Consider the following 25006-nt stretch of genomic DNA (forward strand, 5'->3'; position numbering starts at 1 on the left):
CCAGAAGGTCATATGCTAGCAAATGGAAGAGATTCTCTATTTTCTCCAAGGACAAAAATCTTCAACCCGACTCTTGTACTCTTTTTGACATCTTAGAGTACCTACTCTCTTTACACCAACGGGGTTTAAAGCTGTCATCAATAAGGGTCCATCTAACAGCTATCTCGGCGTTGCATAGGGGCATCGACAACTTCTCACCTTTTTTACGGGGATTGAAAAACTTGATACCGACAACTAAACACATAGTTCCAGCTTGGAGCTTGTCGGTAGTACTGCATGCCCTAACAAGGAAACCTTTTGAGCCATTGGCCATTGTCGACCTAAGACTGCTGTCCTTTAAGATCGCGTTCCTTGTAGCAATAACATCTGCATGACGTGCAAGCAAGCTCAGGGCATTAAGAGTTGATCCGCCTTACCTGACTATTCATAGAGATAAGGTTGTACTCCGTAACTGACATAGCCTTCCTTCCTAAAGTAGTGTCGGCTTTTCACACCACGCAGGATATTGTGCTACCTGCTTTCTTTTCTAATCCTACAACTCCAGCGGATTCTACGTTACATCTGTTGGATGTGACAAATGCTCTTGCTTTCTATAAGGCACGGACTGAAAACTTTAGGAAAACAAAGCAACTTTTTGTTTGCTATGGGGAACCCCATAAGGGTCTCCCTATATCCTGTCAGCACTTATCGCACTGGATAACTCAGACCATTCAGGTGGCTTATTCTTTGTCAAGTATGCAATTATCAGATACTGTGATAGCCCACTGGACTAGAGTTGTGGCGACTTCTGTGGCTTTTTGTAGGGGTATTCCTCTACAAGACTTATGCAAAGCAGCAACATGGTCAACTCCATCCACGTTAGTCAGACATTATAACCTTGATGTCCATGCAAGGCAGGACTGTTCGTTTGGAAAAGCGGTCCTCTCCGAAATACTAAGATGACACACCAACCCACCTCCAGGTAGGTCAGCTTGTTAGTTGCCCATATGTGTGATGCATAGAGACCACGAAGAAGAAATGCAGGTTGCTTACCTGTAACTGTAGTTTTTCGAGTGGTCATCTATGCATTCACACAACCCACCCACCATCCCCTCTTGGTGGTGCGTTTTTGATGTTACCATCACCGTCGGTGGTGTGTTCTTTGATGTTCCTTATATTATCTTGTCTACCTAGATATATGTTTTTGGGGCCACAATGTCGGTCTCCTGTAAACTGAGGTATAGGCGGGAACCACGTGCACATACACAGTAGCGCTGGGGGATGGTTACCGCCTAAAACATTATATTAAGCTATTTGAGGTTCAGGTCTCAGCGCAGGCGCAGAGTCCATATGTGTGAATGCATAGATAACCACTCGAACTACAGTTACAGGTAAGCAACCTGCATTTTCTTCCGTGTGGTTTGTTAACCACGCACAAGCCACCTTGAGACCCCATAGCATGTTTTTGGGGCCAGGCTATGACCCCACAACTCCGGCCCGTATAGGAGTTGGGGAAGTACCTTAGCCATGTATAACTTCAGGGCCGGAACTACTAGAGAGCCTCCCCTCTGTCTTCCATGAGAGAGAATTGCCTTTGCTGTTCTACCGGCCGACAATTTTACTGCTTCCAAGTGGGTTTTCCACGTGCTGTTGTATGAAAAATGTAGTCCCAAATATTTAAAGCTTGCGCATTGTTCGATCTGCTGTCCATCTAGACACCAACTGTGTGCGCGTTTACTCTTAGAGAATACCACTACCTTAGGTTTTGAGTGATTTATTACTAGTTTCTCCTCATGACATAACCTGCCTAACCTACTTCGGAGCCTCCTCATGCCTACTTGCGAGATTGATAGGAGTGCCATGTTGTCCGCATACAGCAGCATCTGTACCTTTCTGGGGCTGATGGAAGGGGGGAAGCAGTCCATCGCCGTTAGCCATTAAGTTGTTCACATAAAAGTTGAACAGAAAAGGGGCCAGTAAACAGCCCTGCCTAACTCCTCTTCTGGTGGTGATCTTTTCCGAAAGCATGCCAAAAGGACCTATCCGCACTCTTATATCCGTTTCTGAGTGGAGTTTCCTGATCAGAAACAGCAGTTGCTTATCCATGCTGGTCTCTGAAAGTTTCTCCCAGAGGCGGTCTCTATCTATCAAATCGAATGCAGATGTAAAGTCCACAAAAGCGACATATAAGCTTCCTTTGGGTTGTGATTGATATTTATGGATCAGATGGTTTAGAACATAACATTGGTCTATCGTGCTCCGTCCCTGTCTAAATCCTGCCTGTTCATTGGCCAGAATATCGTTTTCTTCAGCCCAGTTTTGTAGTTTGTCCAAAAGGAACCTGCTATATACTTTTGAGACTATATCGAATAAACTGATTGGCCTATAGTTTTTGGGATCAGTTCTCTCACCCTTTTTATATAGGGGAACGATGATACTAGAGTGCCAACCATCAGGGATGTTTCCTGTTTGATTGATGTATGTGACAGGTATTACCCAGAGGACCTTCTCTTCTGCTGCTCCCAGACTGTGGAATGGCCTGCCGGAGGAGATTCGTCAACTTAACAGTCTTTTAGCATTTAAGAAAGCTGTAAAGACTGATCTCTTCCGGCAGGCCTATCCAGTGGAATTTTAGGATACTTTTAGGATGTTTTTAGGAAGTTTTAAAAATGTATACTAGGTTTTTAATCAGTATTTTATATGTTTTATACTTGCTGTTGTTGAATTATTATTATTATTATTATTATTATTATTATTATTATTATTTTCTGTTTCTATTTTCAGAAAAATGGCATAGCAAATGGAGGCACCTACAAAAGACCATTTAATGAATCCTTTGAACAAGCACCAATTTATGTTGCTGTCTTTACATTTGTGGGTTTTACAGTAGCAACATTATCTGGCTACCTGCAGGACTTCTTGAGAGCTCGTGGAATACAAAAATGTGTTGGCGCTACAGAACGGGAGGAACAAAAGGTATATAGGACTGAAACTCCTTGAATTGCTCCAATTCATTTCCAAGAAGCCAAGCAGGAAGGAAAAGTCTGGAATGTTCTAACAAGAGGAGGATTTCCCCTCTAATGTGCTTTAGATCTTCATTATTTTCCCTCAGGTTGTCCCGAGAAGCCTTGTGTGCTAGAAGTGGGGGACTGGAGGGAGATCCCTGGCTGAAAGCGGTTGACCCCTGTTACAGCAGCTTACATCTTTTCTTTTCTTTGCAAAATGTAGATAATCTAAAGCAGGGTGTTGAATGTAAGGTCCTAGGGACGTATCTGGCCCAGCCAAGGTCCCAGTCTGGTCCTCTGTGGTTCCCCAGATGCCCATGCCCCAAGCTGATTCCTGCTCCCCCACCCCAGGCCACACCTGCCTATCATTAGGTGGTTTCTTGGTTTTTGCCCAATCCCCCCCTTTTAAAGGATTGGAATGCTTCTCATAAAGGCTTAGCTAACGGCAGTAAGAGCTTTAATCTAAAATATGCTGGTATATTTGCTATTTGGGCCTGCCCCCTTTGTTTTTCCCACCCGCCACTAGAATATGTTCCCTAAGAGCTTCTCCGAAATTGAATTCAGCCCTCAAGTTTAAACAGGTTCAGCCTCCTTGATCTAACACATTCATGCAACCTGACTAGCCTATTAAATGCAATCAAAATACAATGGAAGGCATGTATTGGCCCAGTTCTCATTTCACACTATACTATAGGTTAGGATGACATGCACAAGCAGGAACAAGGTGCAGCAAGTCTTAGGTTCGTGTACTCCCCTCTCCTCTCTTTTCCTCCTACATGGGCAAGAGGAGTTAAAAAACGTTCACTTCTGCTTTTGGTTAACCAAAGATTGTTCTGTTGTCTGGATATGGAACTGCTGACCACAGTTCAAACTGTGATTTCCGAAGTTGGGTTTTTTTAAACCAAGGTTGGCAAGCCTGTGTTTTTCCAGATATTGCACTGCAACTCCCAGGTTCCAAGATCATTGACCATGATGGCTGGGGCTCATGGGAGTTGGAGTCTAACTAAATCTGCAGGGACACAAGTTCCCCATGCCTGTTTTAGATTAATTGTAGTTACTGTTAAGCACAGTTTGTCACTGCAGACAAATGAACAAACTGCATTTCACCAAAAGCTTTTGAATTCCCCTTTCCAGTCATGTGGGAGGCAAAAAGGGAATGCATAAAAGGTTGTCACACAGAGGAGGGCCAGGATCTCTTCTCAATCCTCCCAGACTGCAGGACACGGAATAATGGGCTCAAGTTAAAGGAAGCCAGATTCCAGCTGGACATCAGGAAAAACTTCCTGACTGTTAGAGCAGTATGACAATGGAATCAGTTACCTAGGGAGGTTGTGGGCTCTCCCACACTAGAGGCCTTCAAGAGGCAGCTGGACAACCCTCTGTCAGGGATGCTTTAGGGTGGATTCCTGCATCGAGCGGAGGGTTGGACTCGATGGCCTTGTAGGCCCCTTCCAACTCTGCTATTCTATGATTCTATGATATAAGCCTGAGACTTATTCTTGCTTGTCTCTCTAATCCATGGTTTAGCATGACATGCAAACTGGGCCATAGTCACTTAACCCTTAAAAACAAACCCAAATATGACTTGAACAAGGGTGGCATTTAAATTTGTGTGTGGTATGAATGTAAAGCATTTAAAAAACACATTAAAATGTTCTTAAATTGGCCCTTTGTAAGAAATGAAGGACATAGTTGTGTACTTTTCAGTATCCATGAGGAGAATTAGTGGACACCAGGGTGAGCTCTTTTATTGCACTGGTTTATAATTGTGATGCTAAATAATCCAGTAATTGTGGGAATGTAGGGGAGGGGTCATAGATCTGTGGGTGAGCACATGGTTCACATGCAGATGGTCCTGTGTTCAATGCCTGGCATCTTCAGCATGAGAACATAAGAACAGCCCTGCTAGATCAGACCAAGGTCCTAACTTGTCCAGCATTCTGTTCACAACCATCTGCCAACGGAAAACCCACAAGCAGGTCACAGGTGAAAAAGCAACCTCCTACCCATGTTCCCCAGCAGCTGGTGTTCATAGGCATACTGCCTCTGATACTGGAGGTACCATATAGCCATCAGGACTAAAAGAGGCAGGTAGCCACTGATGGGAAAGATCTCTGCTATACAACTAACCACTACATACATAGGAATGTCATCATTGTTTTTCAACAGAGACACCATTCATTAAAAAAGGGGGGGAGAGATTTATGCATAGGTTTCAAGAAAAGCAGGCCAAATATATTTATCCACTTGCAAGTGTCGTCTGTATAACACACGTTCAAAAATTGATAGTGTTAAGACCTCAGTCCGTTGCATTATGGGAGATGAACATATATTCATATTTATTTATTTTATTTATTTATTACATTTATATCCTGCCTTTTTTCTTCCAAGGAACCCAAGGCAGCGTACATAATCCTCCTCCTCTCCATGTTATCCTCACAACAACAATCCTTTGAGGTAGGTTGGGCTGAGAGTCTGTGACTGGCCCAAAGTCACCCAGTGGGTTTCCATGGCCGAGTGGGGACTAGAACCCGGATCTCCTGACTCCCAGTCCAACACCTTAGCCACTACATCACACTGGCTCTCCATTGTAATAATATAAGTCTTTTAGCTGTCTTAAGGGCTCCGAAAATCCATGTGTGTTGACCATATGTTAACTTCCAAGAAACTGGTAGGTAGTGTAGGAGGGCATGCACATCATTCCATATTAAAGACTGTTTCAGTACAAAGTTTATCCTTAATATAACCAGACGAAGAGATTTAACAAAATCTTTACATCCCTGTTTCCTAGTAGTTATTCTGCAAATAGAAGTTATTTGTATCTTACATTCTAGCAGGAATCTGTACATATTGCAAAAACTGGCCTTTCAGACTCAGCTTGAGTATGCCATCCTATGCATGTATGTTCATAGCTTGTTGGCTTACTAATGACTTAGTTACCACATGTAGATCAATTTCCCTTTCTAGAACTTGCAAATCTCCCAACATTTTTTTTTTAATGTAGGGATAGTTCATACATACTGTTAAGAATTTCAGGTAATGAAAATAATAGATATGAAATAGCCCTAGGATGTATCCCATATATTCCTATTATGCATCTCCTTGTTTCTCTTCTTCCTCCTCACACACCCCATAGATGTCAACTCAAGCAACTGCATATTAATCAACTCCGCTCATAGAGAAAGATAGTCCAAAAGTCCATATAACATGGAGCCAGTGTGGTGTAATGGCTAAGGTGTTGGGAGATCCGGGTTTTAGTTCCCATTCAGCCATGGAAACCCATTGAGTGACTTTGGGCCAGCCACAGAACCTCAGCCCAACCTACCTCACAGGGTTGTTGTTGTGAGGATAACGTGGAGAGGAAGAGGATTGTGTACACTGCCTTGGGTTCCTTGGAGGGAAAAAAGTCTGGATATAAATGTATTAAATAAATAAATAATTTTTGCCTCTCTCTATGTAGTAAAAATGCAATTCTACCATCACTATCTGAAGTATGATGTGTGTTTCCCATTGTAAATATATGGATTAGGCAAGGGATGCTTTTGGCATGGGGGGAAATTCAGTGTTGAAGCAGCATTCAGTGTGACATTTAGAGCTCACTTCAGGGTAAGTATTTTATGCATACATCATGACTACAGCAAAGTAAGAATGCTCCACATCAAGCACCTAATGCCATCTTCGAAATGCTATGTTAATTAGTTTATTGATCTTTAAATTACCTGTTCACTGATCTAACAGACAACTTGCTTTTCAATCCCAAAACTCCCCTTAATAGTACCACAAGTAGGCTGTCCCTAGGGTACAGTGTTGTAATCTGACAGAATTGCCTTTTTAATCTTACAAAGTGCTTTTTCAGTCTTGTCCTGTTTGGTAGAAATATAAAAATAGAAATAATCTAGAAGTGTGGTGTTTTTAAGATCTGGCACAACACCAAGGAAATTACCTGTTGCTGGACCAGGGCTTGTAACCATGTCTCGTTAAATGCATACTCGAATGATCTCATATCTTGTACAAACCACACAATTTATCCTTTATCTAACCCAGCGTTGATGACCTGGGGCAAGTGGCAAACCAGAAACTGCAGCAAAACAAATTAATTGAAACTTCCCCAGTCCTTCATCCCAAGCCCTGAAAGCAAAGCTAAGCAAGAAGGTCTTAGAATGCTTCAGAAAGGTGCTCAGGTTTGGGATTTGTAGTGGGAGGGAGTGCCCTAATTGAAGGAGAAGACAGCCAGCAAAAATAAAAGTTGTGGGTTTCTATCCCATTCTTCTTCAAAGGAGCTTAGGGCAGTAGACATCATTCTCTTATACCTACACCCACTCATTTTATCTATACATTTTGTCCTCACGCACACTCCTTATCCATGGAGTGAATAACTGGCCTGAGGCTGCTCAATAAGCTACATAGCTGAATAGGAATTTAAATCTGGAATTCCTGATCCTAGGCTGATGTTATAAACATGCATGCTGTCTGTGCATGCATATGTGTACATTTATGCTTCCTTATACCCTCTAATTTCTCAAAGAGTTTAAATTTAAACTGGGGCTGCCTAGAAGCCTAAATCTATGGGCAGAGAGCAAGGGAGGCAATATTAGCAGCAGCTATTTTTAAAAAAAACTCTTAAAAGGTGCAAATGATTTAGAAATGCAATTTAATCACACTTTCTTTTTCTTCTTTTCTTTTTAAAAAAAACCCTAGGATTTTATACCACTTTATCAAGAGTTTGAAAACTTTTATACAAGAAATCTCTATGTAAGAATAAGAGACAATTGGAACCGCCCTATCTGCAGTGTTCCTGGACCAGTATTTGATGTGATGGAACGTGTTTCAGATGACTACAACTGGACATTTAGGTGAGTTAGTCTAATAAGTATAGGTAGGGATCACTAAAGAAAAACATCTCTCCCTGTCTCTCTTGATAGCAAAAAGTTGTATTTTGTAATTACATTTTTTCTTAATACTACAGACGTCTGACCAAATAATTTCATTCTACCAATTTTTACAATTAGTATACCTGGTTTGTCACTCAGACCTACAACTGAAAGTGCTTGGGGTTAGGGCATCTCTTCTCTGCTGCTCTCTCTCTCACACACACACACACACCCTTGAAGACCTGACTTTTCTTTCAAGTAATCTATGAGGGTGTTTTTGTTTGCATCATCTGATAATGTCAGCTGCTATTTAACAAATAAAACTTTTTAGGCCCATATTTGTAGAGTTACTATTTTGAATATGAGATAGAATAAAATATACACTTCTGAACAAAAAGGTCAGAAATAGCTTCCAGGGCTGGTTATCTAGGTAATATGGTAGAAACTCTGTCCTTGGGGCTTAGTGGCAAACACTTAATTTTAGATGGTGTTTTACAGGCCTGATAACTACCAACCCCAATGTTAGATCTGATTTGCTAGAATTCAAAACCATTTTACACACAACAGACATCCAGGCATGACTGCATGCCTATGCTCATTCTTCCTGCACCATCTCCAACTCCCATTCCCTTTTTCTTTTCTTTTTTAATGTCCAAGTCCCAGAAATAATGTGTCTTCCAGGGGGCATGGTGTGTTACTTGTTGAAGCTGACATTTCTGCCAGCAATTTGCTTTTGACTTTTGTTTTCATCTTCTGGTGGAGGACTTGGTAATGTCATTTTTTTCATTTACTTATTTATGAAATGTTATAGAACATAACTGACTTTTCATTCCCTCCTCCCTTGCATCCCAGGCCTGCCCTCCCAATTTGATCCCCAATACTCTCCTTGGGGAAGACAGATATATGTAAAACTGGAAGCAAAGAAACTCATAAAACACTCCATGTTCATAAAATGGAGTGAGTGAGTGTGTCTGTGTGTACATATCTGCACAACAGTTAGATTACAGTTACCACAACATTGCACAGAAAACATGAACGCTACACAGAATCCATGTGGCTTCTCTGTAATTCATCTGTACTGCAGGGGTGTTTAGACCTCAGGCTTGTGGGATCTACTTTGTTTTCTTTACTAGGTCTTCAAGAACCACCAACTGGAGACAAGTGTTTGCATAGTGGCTCAGTGGGGCAGACATAAATTTAGAATTAAAGAATGGTAAAGGTTACCTCTGAGCACATGCTCAGCCCAGGAATTAGTTTCTATTGCCAGAAAGGAGTTTTCAGCCTTTTCACACAAAAAATCCAGTCCTGGTTCATCCCACCTCAAATTTCCTTTGTTTGAACAGAGAGAGGGAGAGTTTTAATTGCTGCTGTTGGTAAATAGTTGGAAGTCAGAAAACCTTGCAGAGCTTCTGCAAGTCACCGAGTGATCTTCCAGTAGATCCCATCCCACCTTTTCCACACCCCTACTCTACTGTGAGCACAATACATGAAAAAGAGGAAATAAGAACTTATTTTTAAGCAATTTGAGGAGTAATCTCAAGCTCCCTGGAAAGGCAGCTGAGGGAGCATTGGATGTTGTGACCCTCCATCTATGCAAGGGGAGAAGGACGTCCACACCTGGAGGTCTCTTAATTGCAGTAGTGGAATGCTGCTGCTCTGGAGATATAGGCTGAAAAGGGGAGGACTGAGGAAGCCTTTGGATCCACCAGACCCAAAGCCCCCTCATTCCATGAACATGTGCCTGGAATGGGGGAGGGGAGGTTACAATGGCCCTTGGGGCTTATATCGTTATTCTTACGCTGAAAATAGGAGAGAACATAAGAAAAAGGAAAGACTGAAAAAAATGACATGAGTCTGGTACAGCTTAGGAAGTGGTGGTTCTCCCACCACGAGTTCTCCACCCCACCTCGCCCCACTGGATAGTTCTGTGAATTGTGTAAAAACTTTTTCAAGGTGGAGGGGACTGTCCTTGCCCAAACTATATCATTGCGTGGAATTCTACCCTCCCCACTCAAAATGGAAACTATACACACAGAGAGAGGAGAACTACTATGGAGTTACTTCATGTAGGTGAAAACAGATTTAATTTGCTTATTGACCTGTAATCACCACCTAAGAATGAGCCACTTTCAAGCATACTTATTATTGACCCATTGTATTAAGGAAAGTAAAACAGTGGCAAAGACAACATATATACACATTCATGATACAGCTTCTTCATGCTAATTTAGCTCAGACCAATTTCTCTTAGTTCAGAGTGTAATTAAATAATAATACATGTTAAATATTTTTCCTTGTCTAGATTCACTGGAAGGATAATCAAGAACGTAATCAACATGGGTTCGTATAATTACCTCGGCTTTGCAGAAACTGATCCGAATGCTTTGAAAACTGTGAATGCTGAGTTACATAAATATGGCACAGGAGTATGTAGCACCAGAAAGGAAATGGGTAAGGAGAATAAATTTGTCAGTTTCAATTTTTACTACCATGGACGCTATCTAGGTGGCTCCACTTATAAACAAAAAACCAATTTTAGACTATTGACTTGTTGTTTTAGAGGAATTTTATTCTCATTGCAATGTAAGATTAAAACAATTCACCTCTGCCTTTAACTACTTCCCCCGCCCCCCCTGCAGCAGAAGTTGTTACACTGTGAGTACTCATTTGGTTAAACAGAACTACTTATGTGAGAGTTTGACAGCATTATAATCTTTGAATTCTGGGGATGCAAGACTTTAAACGTTTCAAGAAAGAGAAGGTTTTTGTGTGTGTGTGCTGGGCTCAGTCATAAAATTTTGTTCTTCATCGTGGTCTCTATGCATCACACATATGGGTTCTGCACCTGCGCAGAGCCTCGCATCGGGTACTTCAACAGCTGAGGAAAACGTTTTGGGTGGGAACCCCTCCCCCAAAGCTACTGTGCATCTGCTACTGGTTCCTGCCCAACTGTCAGTGGTTGGCATGGGTGGGCAGCTGTCCAGGGCTCAGCAGTTTAGAAGCCCCCCTTCCTAACCCCGCCGCAGCTGTCACCATCCTCTTCCTTGCCCTCCCAGCCGGCCCTACTGATGAAAGGAAGCACCGGAGCTGAGCCTCTGGGCCCCGCAGCACCCCATTTGCGGGGTGGGGGAACACTTACATCATGAATGGGAGCATTCTGAACCAACCAGACACTCCCATTGGGGGAGACACAGCCAATGAGAGTGGTCTTTATGTTACTGCTGTGCCTTCATTGGCCAAACCTCCCCCCTCTTCCCCCCCCCCCGAAAAATAGCACCTGATTGGTTCGGATCACAGCCACTCAAAAGATAAGGTTTTTTAAAAAAATCTTTTAAAAACACACCCATAGGGACCTGAAGTCTCAGCTGGCTGGCCACCACAGCACTTTGCCAGTGGGATTGTCCAGGCCAGAGAAAGTCCAGAGTGGAGGGAGCAAGCAAAGACTGGCTACCGGAGTAGGGGCTTCGGTAATCGAGTGGGTGGCTGGGGGGCTCTGGTGGTGAGGGGAAGTTCAGCAGCAAGTACCCACTGGCAGCATTGTGCCGATGGCAAAGTGGAGTCTGGCACCGGCTCTATATGAAGAGTCTACACTAAACACAGTACCTGCTAGTTAATCTTATCTTTGTTCAAGTAGAGTAATCTCCTAAATGAGATGACACTATACTCTTAGTGCTCTTTTAAATGTGCCAAGCTGTTACATCAGATTGTAGAAGGGTGCTGCTTTCATACTACGCATGCTGCTCAACATGCATACAGCCCTGATCTTTATCATGTGTAGAAGGGTGAATTATGAAAGAATGGCTGCCTAGAACTCCCACGTTATGTACTCTTGTTCACTCCATCGTCTTCTTCTAGTTCATGATACAATTGAAAGCCAGTCTGGAGATATTTCTTCACCTTCCTACAAATACATTCACTATTGTCCAATGAAATATGTATGACTACTTGGGGAACTGTTGGTGTGAACCAGGCCGCTCTCAGATGTAGCTAGTAGCAATATTTACAATTGTGGTAGCTCTTCAAGTCACTACAATCAAGGAACAGTACAGACCATAATTTGAGAATCTGCTATGGCTGTTCTCTCTTTTGCATGTGTGTATGGGTAAACAAGCTCTTCTCATAGGAAGCTGACACATATGGTCCATCTAGGCCCAGTATTGTAGTCACTGACTGGCAGCAATGTCTCGCCAGAGTTTCAGGCAGGGCTTTTCCAGCACTACCTGGAGATGACAAAGATCAGACCTGAGACTGTCTGCATGCAAAGCATGTGCTGTACCACAGAGTCATGGCCCCTCCTATTTTTTAGCCTGGTTTGCATCATCCCAACAGGAATGGCTAATTAGATATCCAAAATAATCCAGTTGTCACTCTGGAAATTGCTTTTTACCTACTCACAGACTGGGTTTGGACGACACGATAACCTTCAGTGGGTTAAATAGTCAACAGTTGGTTATTGTGTCATCTGTCGTGGCTTTTTCACACTATGGTTGGTTATTCGGCTGAAATAACCAGTGCTGTGCAGAGTTGATTATTTAAACAACTGTTGGTTCTTCTTCGTGGTCTCTGTGCATCACACTTAATGAGGCTCTGCGCCACCTCCACCACCTCTAATGGATTCTCCCATTCAAGTGTTGGTGAGATCGCCGCTGCCACCACTCATCATTGAGCCCATTTCGACATCAGAAGGGGAAATCAGACAACGTTCCCACACACACACAACCGTCACCGACAGAGGTTCGCTCCCAGAACCAGTCTGCTGACCATTCGGTACCTCCAAATCAAGAGGCAGAGACCTCCTCGCCTCATACTGATGGCTTCCATCTCTTTCTCGAAGCCGAAGATCAAGTCCTCGCTACCGATCTCCCTCATACTCTCACATGAGGGAAATGGAGGTAGAACTTACTACTATACTGACCCTCGGAATTACCGAGACCGCTCGAGGTCTCCACACTGAGACTGGGACCGTGACTATGGTCGTTTCCAACCTCCACGATATTATTATGACCACTGGTCTGACTACCGACGAAGGTTCGCTCCCAGAACCAGTCTGCTGACTGTTCGGTACCTCCAAATCAAGAGGCAGAGACCTCCTCGCCTCGTACCGACGGCTTCCATCTCTTCCTCGAAGCCGAAGATTGAGCCCTTGCTACCGATCTCCCTACCGGACTACCAAGTTCCACACTGCCAAGAGTGGCATTTTGGAGATCTCGCTCCAGCTCATCCAAGGGCACAAGAAACCGTGCAAAGACCACTTGCACCAACTCCAGACACACCACTACCACTGGTACCGCCCCATGACACATCCTTGAACAGACCACAGGCAACATGCCCTTCACTGCCTCCACCTCCAGCAAACAGCAACCAAGCATCTATAGTGGTACCAGGTCGACAACTAACAGGGGCAACCCCCCAGTCCCACCAGATAACTAAAAATCCGAATTGTCCTCATCTTCATCACCAGCACCGTCCATCACCTCTCCAAAAGATACTGTAGTATCTAAAGGTAGAGCATCGCCTTCAGAAGAATTAGGCGTTTTTTGGAAAAAGTCGTACATATAGGGCCTCAGGGGTTGTACGTATAGGACCTCAGGGGTCCTCCGCAAGCCCCTGCCAAAGGAAGTGAGGCAGGTGGCTACCATGAGGAGGGCCTTTTCTGCTGTGGCACCCTGGCTGTGGAATGAGCTCATTAAGGAGGTTTGCTTGGCACCTACATTATATTCTTTTAGACGCCAGGGGAAGACCTTTTTATTCTCCCAGTATTTTAACAGTCTATAAATTAATTTGAAATTGCTGTTTTAAATTTGTATTTTAAATTTGTATTTTTGCATTGCTACTGTTTTTATTTTGGTTGTGCTTTTATATTGTGTTTTATATTATGGTTTTATACTGTTGTTCTATACTTGAATTGTCTTAATTTTGTAAATGGCCCAGAGAGCTTCGGCTATTGGATGGTATAGAAATGCAATAAATAAATAAATAAATATAGCCCAGAGTCTAGGCATCGAGGCCCAATAGCAAGTGGAGCACATCAAGGACCCCGTCTTCGATGCGGTCTATACCGACTCCATGATACCAGTCGCAGTGCCCTTCCTGCCTGCCCTACTGCAAACAGTCCACCAATCCTGGTCTGCTCCTTCAACCATGGCTCCAACATCTAAACATTTAGAGGCCATGTACAGAACACAAGAAAAGGACACGGTATTCCTTTTCGCACATCCTCAACCAAACTTCATAATAGTTGAATCAGCCCAGGTCTTTGTCAATGAAACCTTGTCTCTCCTTCGCAAGGGTGCAATACAAAGAGTACCCTCGGAAGAACAGACAAACAGCTTCTTTCCCCGATACTTTGCCGTCCCCAATCATGATGGTGGACCTCTCCCAATTTTAGATCTTCGTCCCCTCAACGTACATCATCACCAAGAAATTCAAGATGACCACCCTAGCCATCATACTGCCACTACTCCGGCAAGGAGTATGGTTTGCATCCATAGACCTCCAGATGCCTATTTCCATATTGCAATTCATCCTGCCTACCAAAAATACCTCTGGTTTGCAATGGGAACACAAACATTCCAATTCCAGATCCTCCAGTTTGGACTGTCAGCGGCACTGAGAGTCTTCACCAAATGCATGTCGGTTGTATGTGCCTTTCTACAAACCATCGGACTCGAGATATACCACTGTCTCGATGACTGGCAAACAATTGACAGAACATGCACTCAGCCGTACTCTGAACCTCTTACATTCACAGAGAAACTCAACCTCTTCCGTCACAGACCATCAAGTTCATTGGTGTGACTCTCAATTCACAATCCAGCTGCGCTTATTTACCCATGAATCCATGGCATTGATGCTCTTTCACAGCAGAAAGACCACAGCACATACTGTCCAACGCCTACTTGGATACATGGCAGCGATAGTGTCTTTGGTGGAATGGGTCAGGTTGAGGATGAGATGCCTCCAACTGTGGTTGGCAGAAGTCTTTGACTTCGAATCCGACGGCCTTCGATGTCAAGTGACGATACCGACCAGCATTGTCCGTTCCCTACTATGGTGGATGGACATAAACAATCTAATTCAAGGCATCCCATTCATTCGTGCCACACACACCAGAGTCATAATAACCGATGCACCTTTACTAGGCTGGGGAGCCCACTGCGGACCCCTCCAGATACAAGGCCGTTGGTCGGACCAGGAAAGTCAGCTCCATATCAGTGCCCTAGAGCTCCTTGTGGTATGGAAAGCAATGATTGCCTTTGAACCGGAAATTTCAGGCAAGCAGATACAGATCCTAACCGACAACACTTCGGTACTCTGGTACCTAAACAAGCAAGGGAGAACCCACTCCTTGACGCTAGTGAAGCTCACCTTAATGATCCTCGAATGGGCAGTCCCCAGGAATATCTGCCTTTTTGTGGTACACGAAGCAGGAACAAGCAATATCCTGGCCGACTCCCTCAGCTGTTCAGTACAGTCGTCCTACGAATGGGAACTTGCAACGCGCGTCCGACAGAATCTATTTCATGAATGGGGAGCATGCACAATAGACCTGTTTGTTATAAGAAACAATTGGGCCTGTCGGGTTTTTTGCTCCAGAGGAGGAATCGGACAATACTCACTAGGCGACGCCTTTTCCCTCCAGTGGACAGCAACACTCTTCTACATCTTCCCACCCTTTCCTCTGCTGACAAGGATAATATCCAAAATCAGCAGGGACCAAACAGACTGCATCATCATCAACCCATGGTGGCCGACGCAAACTTGGTTCCCAGCGCTGCTCAGACTATCCCAGGGATACCACATACGCCTCCCATCACTCCACGACCTACTGTCGCATAGCAATGGCAGAGTCCACCATGCAGACCCAACGACTCTGAAACTCATGGCATTAGAATAAAGGGCCGGGGACACATTCCCCCATTCCAGCGCAGGTTCAAATAATCCTCGACATGGCAAAACACCTTTCCACTAAGAGGTCATATTCAGCTAAATGGACAGCCTTTTGCAAATTCGCAACGGAAAGCAAGTTTGACCCTTACAACAGCTCGATCACAAATGTCCTTTGATTCCTCACTCACCTATTCCACAAAGGACTAAAACTCTCATCCATCCGTGTCTACCTAGCAGCCATTTCCAGCACATGCCCCCAGTCGATGGCTTCACACTTTTCTCGCACCCACTAGCACGCTCCTTTCTGAGAAGTCTAAACAACTTGGCTCCACCACTCAAACCTCGAGCACAACCATGGGACCTATCGCAAGTACTAAAAATAGTCATGACCAAACCTTTTGAACCTTTGGCCACTTGCAATCTCCAGTTCCTATCCTGGAAAGTAGCATTTTAGTCATGATTACCTCAGCCAGAAGAGCTAGCGAACTGGCAGCAGTACAGATCGATCCACCATACCTAATTTCCCATAAGGAATCTGTATCCTTACACCCCGTTGTTACCTTCTTTCCAAAGGTAGCATCGGACTTTCATCTCAACGAACCGATATCGCTACCGGCGTTCTTTGTAGAACCAAAGACTGATCTAGAGAAGCATCTCCACACACTGGACATGAAGAGGGCACTAGCCTTCTGCAAATCTAGAACTGAATCCTTTAGATCCACTAAACGCCTATTTGTCTGTAATGGTGAGCCAAAAGATGGCTCACCTGTTTTGTCACAGCGAATAGCAGCATGGATCAGACAGACTGTGATACTAGCCTACCAGATCTCGAAGAGGGAGCTACAGTCATAGGTTACAGCCCACTCTAAAGGCAGCTTCAACAGCCTTTGCTAGAGGAGTCTCCTTGTCATACTTATGTAAAGCAATGACTTGGGCTTCAAAATCAACATTAATCTGTCATTATAAACCGGATATACAAGCCAGATCCAGCTCTCGATTCAGAAGAGCCATGCTGGCATCAGTCCTTCAGTAGGACACCTTACCTACCTCCGGTAAGTGAGCTTGCTAATCGCCCCATTAAGTGTGATGCACAGAGACCACAAAGAAGAATGACAGGTTGCTTACCTGTAACTGTGGTTCTTCAAGTGGTCATCTGTGCAGTCACACTACCCTCCCCCCCCCATCCCTGCTTCAGCTGAATGCTTAAGTTCGAGATCAAAAATTCAGTCTCAAGGAACTGAGGGATTAGGCAGGAACATGGTACATATACACACGACGGTGGGGGAGGAGTTCCCGCCTAAAACGCTTCTCAGCTATTGGAAGTTCCGGACGAGACTCTGTGCAGGTGCAGAGCCCCATTAAGTGTGACTTCACAGATGACCACTCGAAGACCCACAGTTACAGGTAAGCAACCTGTCATTATCGTGTCATGTGTCGGGCACTGTTGACTATTTTAGGTGACTACAAAGTCCTGTGGCAAGAGTGACCAAAGTGGCAGATGCTGCTGTAGTACAGCTGATACAACTCACAATTGCTGATGGGATACCAGCGGGAGGACTGAAGTGGGGAGAGAGGTTGGGGGATGTTTCAGTGAAACACACCGTTGACTAATAGCCAACTCGGCACTGGCTTTAATCCACACCACAGTTGATTGTAATCATGTTGTGTGGGGAGTACCGCCTTGGTAATCAACTGTGGAGTTGACTATTAACCCCATTGTGTTGTCCGAATGCAGCTACAGAGTCAGGCTACGGTCATCTGAGTAGGTCTTTTTTGGCTTTGTGGCATGCTGCCCAAAGATAGGCTTCATGTAACCTTTTATTTATACCAGTTTTTCTGTGCTGAAAAGTAAGGCACCTTCCAGTTTTAAGAGTTGCTGCTTTTAAGTCATCTATCAAGGCAAAAAAATTACTAGCAAGAGCCCAGTTAGAAATTCCCAGGGCAGTTTCCTTATTGCTTCATGATAGTTTAACAAGTGTCACAGAGACTGGAGAAAGGTAAAATAACATTAGGATGATTAACACAGTTAATGACTGGTTGCAACCTCATGCTAGCATAACCCAAGTTTCTAAATGTCCGTAGTTAACATTACAGCTATCTGCAGCTGTTTTGCCTGCTGCCTCACGACAAGGCCATATGAACAAATTTTTGCTCCCTACTTCCCCATGTTGCATCAAAGGAATGATTGTTACAGGCTCTAGATTTTATAAGAAGATAGCTATAGTAGTGTCTGTCTGAAATTGACTCCTTAGAGGCTGCCTCCACGTGGCAAGCTATGCATCTGGAGCAATTCAGTATAAAGAAAAGTAAGGTCTGCACAGATTATTAAGAGATAACAGGCTTTGCAGGCTCCTTTCCCTCTCTTTTTGGGTGGAAAAGAAAAGTGGATATTGTTATGTGTGTGTAGCCAAGTGCAAAGAAATCATAACTATCCTTAACCGAAATAAATACAGTGAAAATGTTGAGAGAAATTATCTAGGTATTTATTTATTTTATTACATTTATATACCGCCCCACAGCTGAAGCTCTCTGGGCGGTTTACAGCAGTTAAAATAGTAAACATTAAAAAGTATACAAGATTTAAAAAAACGTCAGAAACATAAAAACAGTATAAAAACAACAGGTTTCACAGTGTAACTCTTAAAGAATAGTTTAAAAAGAAGTTCATTCAAATGCACCCGTGGTATTGGTCCCATACACAAAAAGTCAAAATAAATCCACACAGAATTGTTTATAAAATATATACAAACTTTCAGGCTCTATTTATACAGATTGTAAAAATGCTCAGCAGCCTTAGATGAAAATGTTGCCATGTCCAGAAGTAACTAATTTAAACTAATTTTTGTAGGAAAATTGTTGATTCCCCACTCGAATTTGAATGTAAAAGCCATCATTTATGGTCAACTAATACAAATAAATTACTGTTACTAACAAGTAAAGGAAGCAGTGATGTCCTGCTTAGAGATGTAAAATTTCCGGAAATTTTGAAGCCATGGAAAAAAACAGTTTTTCCGGGGGGGAAACGGAAATTTTTGGGAAAATTGAAATAATGCAATATTAGCACTTTTTACAGATTGAAAGTCACTTTCTTACTTTAGGAACATAAAATGTAATTATGTCCAAGTTGGTTTGGCATAAAATTATTACATTTGGTATATTAAAAGTAGCGTATTCAAACAATTATTACAAATTTAATTTACTTTTTTTACTTTTTTTTTTTTTTGGTAACAAATGAAGCTACAAGCTCCTGAACTGTAAGGAACCTCTTTGGTTCTGCCAGTTTATGAGGAGCAGGCAAAAAACAATTTTAAAACACAACAACTGAAGAAACGACCAACATTAGTAACAAAGAAAATTATTTATTATGTCTCCGCTAGTTCTCCAGTGTCAAGATATAAAGCCCCCATTCCCATAAAAAGAACTAAGAAAAATGGGGGGGGGGACCAAGATTCAGTGAATATGCATGAAATTTAATCAGACTCATTTTCTGACCTATCAGTATTAGTTTCAGTCTCTGCTTCCATGGAAGTGCCCCCTAGAGGCAGAAATGCATCTTCCTCTTGCATTTGAGAGTTGTAGTCTCAGTTTGCAACCTAGGACTTGCTTGTCCTTGGTGCACAGACATTGTAATAATCTGATACTGTACAGTTTTTAGAAATCATTTGGAGAAGTAAATATCTAAACACCTTGTCTTAAACATTTTATTCATCATGCTAAAATAAAACATCCCGTAATCTGTTTTTTCTTCATTTTTTTCAATTTTTTCAATTTTTCGGAAAAAAACCCAAAGAAGGCTTTGGAAAAAAAATGTTTTTTTTCCAATTTTTTTCAGGTTTTTTCTGGGCCTTCACATCTCTAGTCCTGCTTAATAATTTCCTCCATTGTGGCCCTGTTCAAAAGACACCTTAAACCATGGCTTTAACCATGGTGAATAAAGCAAAAAGCCTTATTCATCATGGTTAAAGCTGTGGTTTAAAGTGTCTTCTGAACATGGCCTGGCTTTCTGGCTTAACCGTCGTATTTCAAGGTGTCTTCTGAATGTGCTAGCCAATAAAAAAAGAATACTCTCTCACCAATTATTGTAGCCATTTCTGCTGTAGCAGCTAGAAGGAACTACTATCAGGAACTGCTGGCAGACCTTGGAACAGAGTGTGGGGATTTGGCTGAGGAAGGAATTATGCTGAAGCATTCCACGCACTGTAGAATGAAGTGAAAGCCTTCATGGAGGAAAAGGGAAGAGCAGTGCCACAATTGTTCAGTGGCTGTCTGACCTAGCTTTCCCGGTAGACATCACTGCATCTTTCAGAGCTGAATCTGAGATGTTTCATCACTTCTTTCCAGTATAAGGGCATTTGGAGCCAAGTTAGAATTATAGAAAATGAACCTGTAAGTAGCCAGACAGGTTGATTCCTAACCTTCAGGGGTAGGAGCCAGAGTCAACAGCAGAGTACGCAACACAGAATAGGTTTTGTGATTCCAAGGAGCAAGACTCTGACTGGGCTCAGATGTCATGATAAGCCATGATAGGTTAATTAACCCATCATGGGTTATCGTATTGCCTGGTGAGAGGTTTTTTTATAACCCACCATGTCTTATTTGGCCAAAATAACCCACTCTGATAATCCACAGTCTGCTGATTGAGTTATTTCAAGCATTGTGGGTTATCGTGGCATCTGGCAGTCACTGTGGGTTATTTTGGTTGACTATAGAGAGCTGTGAGGCAAAAACAGTCAAAACCAATGCTGCTCTGCTCTTTGCTGGCTGTCAGGGCACAGGGTCTTGATGATGCATCGGGTGCCTCCTGACTAGGGGCACATCTACAGGGGCTCTTTACGCCGAAGTAAATGCGCAGATTCGCATTTTAGGACACAAGACACTTCTGTCCATTCACAGCAGCACCGTGTTTTTAACCCAATAATGTGCATATTTACAGTTGCGATTTAACACGACTTTTGAGCAATGTTTGAATGTGCACCGCATTAAGCTGATGTTTCATCGGGGGAGTTAAATTGCCTTTTGACATGTGGGCGTACCTTCCAGGGCAGGACAAAGTGATTGGCCGAGCTCCCACCTTCCCACCTATCACATCCTCCTCTGGCTCCCTCGTTCCTTTGCGCCCTTTCATTTTTTAATTCTATGATTCTCCGGAGCTTATATTAAATATGAAAACAAACAGGGGGCAACGGGCAGCCAAAGGCAGGAGATGTGTTGTTTTCAACGCTCTACTCACTGCCCCCCCTCTTGTATCCTCCTGTGCTGCCTCGTTCCTTTCCCCAGCTCGTTCCTTTTCCTGGCTCGTTCCTTTCCCCCACTCATTCCTTTCCCTTGCTCTCTGTTAATGCTGCAGTGTGACGTTAATTGTGTAGATTCAAATCTACAAAAATTCAGCTTTAGATTTAATGAGGAGCAATCCCATTGTCATATAGACGGGGGCTAGAAGAGGCTGTGTGTGGAATTTGGTTCCAATCCCGCAAACCCTCAAGCTTTTCTAGCTACTTCTCCCTTTTTGGTGCACTAAGAATTTTTGCTCCTGTGGACTAAATGCACAGGAGTTTGATAGTGGATCAAGTGCCTCCTGACTAGGGAGGCTGTATGTGAAGTTTTATCCCTATCCTGCAAACATCCAGTGCTTCAGAAGTGATACAGTGCCACTGCTCGGGCAAGAGTACTGCAGCAGGATGGGGGGGTGTGAGTTAAATTATACACAGTGGCTTATTAGTCTGCTTGTGTGGTAGGGGATTGTGGGCTGTTTTAAAAATAAGCTAAATAAGATATTTTTGCAACATCTTTCAATGTTGAAGCAGGTGATGCATCCGATGAATTCCAAGATGAACTCTTGGAACTGCAAACCAATATGGAACAAAAATCAAGCTTCATCAACATGGCCATTCTTGAGTTCTACAAACTGTGTGTGACTGCTTAGAACACATGTGCTTAAAAAAGACAGCTGCAAGTGGCAGTATCATCAATCCAAACAGATATTGAAAGGCTTATAAAGGAGAAGATATCATAGTCATCACACTGGACCACATATCAAATTACATTGTTTTAAACAAGTGTAAAAAAAAGAAGAGAAACTTGATTCCACGGTGCAAAGTTAGTGGATGTAACAGGTTTTATATATGTCACCCTAAGCGTGCAGATTCCTGCTGAGCAAGCCTTGGGAATCAAACCGAGTTTTAATAGCTGTACTTTAATAGCTGAAGTTGGAAATAGAAATTCGATGAAACTGAATTGGCCTTTTAGCCCCACCCAGCTTGTCTTGTGACAAATCTCCTAGTGATAAGATCTGGTTGGTTTCTCATAGTTTTGCTTAAACACCTCACCTACCACCCACAGAGCTTCCATTCTAATTAGAAATGTGCAAAGCGAAAGGGCTGGTCTTGTACATCCTTGTTAATCAGGTTTGGCTTTTGCAAAGTGGAATTAAGAATTAGTTCTCATTGTGATCCAGGAGCCATTGTCCTGCATTTTTTCTGTGGAATGTTTACTTTGTTGTCGTGGTTTTTGCTAATGACAATTAGCATTCATAACTCCACAAAGGGGACTTTGCTAATTGCTGGAAATGGCATTGAGTTAGTTCATTTGAGCAGCCTGAAGTGTTCAATTAGCAAATTTGTCACACAATAGTCCAACAGATACGTCATAATTTGGGTGGCACCAGAAGCTAAATTAAATTTAAATTGCCAGAAATTAAATGCATTGGTTTGGATCCAGGATAGCCCTTTCGCAATCAGAGTGAGCTGCAGTCCAGCAGAGGCTTCTGCTCACAGAAGAATCCTCATTTATTTATTTATTTATTTATTACATTTATTTATTACCGCCCAATAGCCGAAGCTTCCCTAATGTTCCAGAGGGCTCTCCAATCTTCCAGAATAGTTTTTCGAAGAAGTGGATGGTACTAATAGGTGGAAATCACCTCTCCCCACATCCCATGACCATTGAGTGGGCAGAACACTGCCCGTGGATCTCTGGATTCATCTGGAAATCATAACTTTACTACTTGGTATATTTATGAAATGTAGAAATAAAAATGCTTTTGGTTTTTATTTACAGTTATTACTGATATTTAGTGTTGGAAATGAGAGCTGCCAGTAGCTGCACCCTAAGCTGCTCAAGTATATCTTGGTTTTTGCTGGTTGAGAAAATTGGCAGAGAAATCAGTACTTTTTTAAACGTCCTTCTTAACTGGGCTTAGAAATAATATGCAGACCTCAGCAGCAGCATGTAGAAAATTATGTGGAAAAGGCTATCAGTGGCTACTAGACCTCTTGGCCTCTATACACCAGTTGCTGGGGAACATAGGCGGGAGAGTGCTGTTGCACTTGTGTCCGGATTGTGGGTTTCCCATCGACAGCTGATTGGCCACTGCATGAACAGAATGCTGGACTACATGTTCTTATGTTCTTAAAATGCCTTTTTTTAGAGGAAAAAGATCAAGAAAATAAGTATCTCTCTCACTTAATTGAAGAAGAATAAATTGAGATGTTCTGTTACACTTGATCATGAAGAGTTCAAGACTTCCTCAGAGATGGGTAACCAGGCAAGAGCACTTTCTCAGTTGTGGCATCCCATATGTGGAATGCCCCCCTTCCCCCCAGGGAAGCTCACCTATTGACAAATCTGATGCTCTTCCAGCACCACAAGAAGACGTCTTATTTGCCCAGGCATTTCAGCATGTATTATAGTTGACTTTAATTAATGGCTTTATTGTTTCTGTATGAATTTTCATTCTGCTGTGATTCTGAAGTGCTTTTTTTTTTTAGTTTTTGATATTGGGCTATATTGCATTTGTTGTCATGTTGTTTAAATTCTGTAAGACACTCTGGGACTGCTTTTTTTTTAATGGAGGGTGGCGTGTAAGTATTCAAACGAATAGCTAAATAACTTGCATAGCACTTCTCCACCCCACACTCTGCACAGCAGAAAGGGTGAAATGTGAACTGTAAATGGGGCAGTAAATCCCATGGGGCATAGATTGGGTAACTATTGGCTGTCCAGGTGTTTTGGCCTACAGCTCCCATCATCTCTCATCATTGGCTATGCTTACTAAGGATGATGGGAGTGCAGGCCAAAACATCTAGAGGGGTGCAAGTCCCCCACCCCTGCCATATGGAATCACAAGTTCTTTTTCTCTTTTTAAAAATAAATTATTTATTACTTTTATTTATACTCTTTAGTCTCGGGTTAGACTTTAACTGTTAGAGGTTAATCTAATCATTAGAGGTTGTTGAGCAAGACCCCTGTAACACAAGGGATATCTTCTCCCCACCCTTCTAGATACTACTTCCTGCAGTACAGTCTTAGTATGGGAAGTTCCCAAGTAGGTATGTCCTTTGGCTGCTGCTTCTCACTTTGTCAAAGAGAATTAGCTAATTTCTATTCCATCTTTGACGTCTCTTGCCAAGTCGCTGAGATCATTTTTGGAGACTCTTCTCTGCACCCCGACAACATTGCAATGAGTGGCTACCAGGAAAAGAGCCTTCTCTGTAGTATCCCCCACCCCCGCATCTGTGGAATCCCTTCCCATGGATATTATTGTTTTCATGGTGGTTATATTTTGGGGTGGGTGGGTTCTGTTATTTGAAACCGCTCTAAGAGCATATGTTAGTTGGGGGTGGGGTAATCAAATTTAATAAATATAATGATTATTTCCTCTTCCTCCTACCCATATTCCTAGTGCTCACTGGCCCTATTCAGAAGCTATCTACGTATACAAGGCTACACTGCCAGCACTGTCTATGTGTTGAGTCCCGATAACTGTGAAGGGGCGTTTATACACATTTAGCTACACCTCTTTGGTTACATTCATATGGACATCTACACTCAAAACGTGGACATCAGGGTGTGGGGTGGAGCCAGTGAATAGGGCTATTGTCTTATGGGTTACTGTGTTTGCTGGTTGATTTAATGAAAGTTGCTCCATCTCCTTCATCGCATCTTAGGGTTCAGTGTCACCATATTTCACCAAAGCATGGAAGCATAGCATTCAAACTTAAGCACTTTTGTATACTTATGCAAAATCTTTCCAAATGTTAACAGTCAGTATGTCATAAAATGTTTTGACTTAAATAAAGTCAAATTTTAAATAAATAAATTTAAGTATAAATAAATTTTGTCTTTTTTCCTAAGTGTAAGCCGCTCTGAGAGCCTTTTTTGGCTGAGGAGCGGGGTATGATAAATAAATAAATAAATAAATAAATAATAAAATTAGCTTGTCTTCTCTCCGTTTTGCTTAAAGCTCATATAACTTCTTTGTGG

The 25006-nt window shown here is 42.7% G+C and overlaps 1 protein-coding gene across 1 annotated transcript in view; it reads left to right on the plus strand.

The window, feature by feature from the left end:
• The window catches only part of SPTLC3 (serine palmitoyltransferase long chain base subunit 3), a 99638-nt gene that overhangs the window by 42617 nt on the left and 32015 nt on the right, over nt 1-25006 (plus strand). Inside the window, exons 2-4 of the mRNA XM_063125869.1 lie at nt 2764-2955; nt 7683-7837; nt 10158-10306. Of these exons, the coding sequence (XP_062981939.1) occupies nt 2764-2955; nt 7683-7837; nt 10158-10306 (496 nt within the window). The remainder of the gene's footprint in view (nt 1-2763; nt 2956-7682; nt 7838-10157; nt 10307-25006) is intronic.

This window comes from Elgaria multicarinata, chromosome 4 (assembly GCF_023053635.1).
Source record: "Elgaria multicarinata webbii isolate HBS135686 ecotype San Diego chromosome 4, rElgMul1.1.pri, whole genome shotgun sequence".
Lineage (NCBI taxonomy): Eukaryota > Metazoa > Chordata > Lepidosauria > Squamata > Anguidae > Elgaria > Elgaria multicarinata.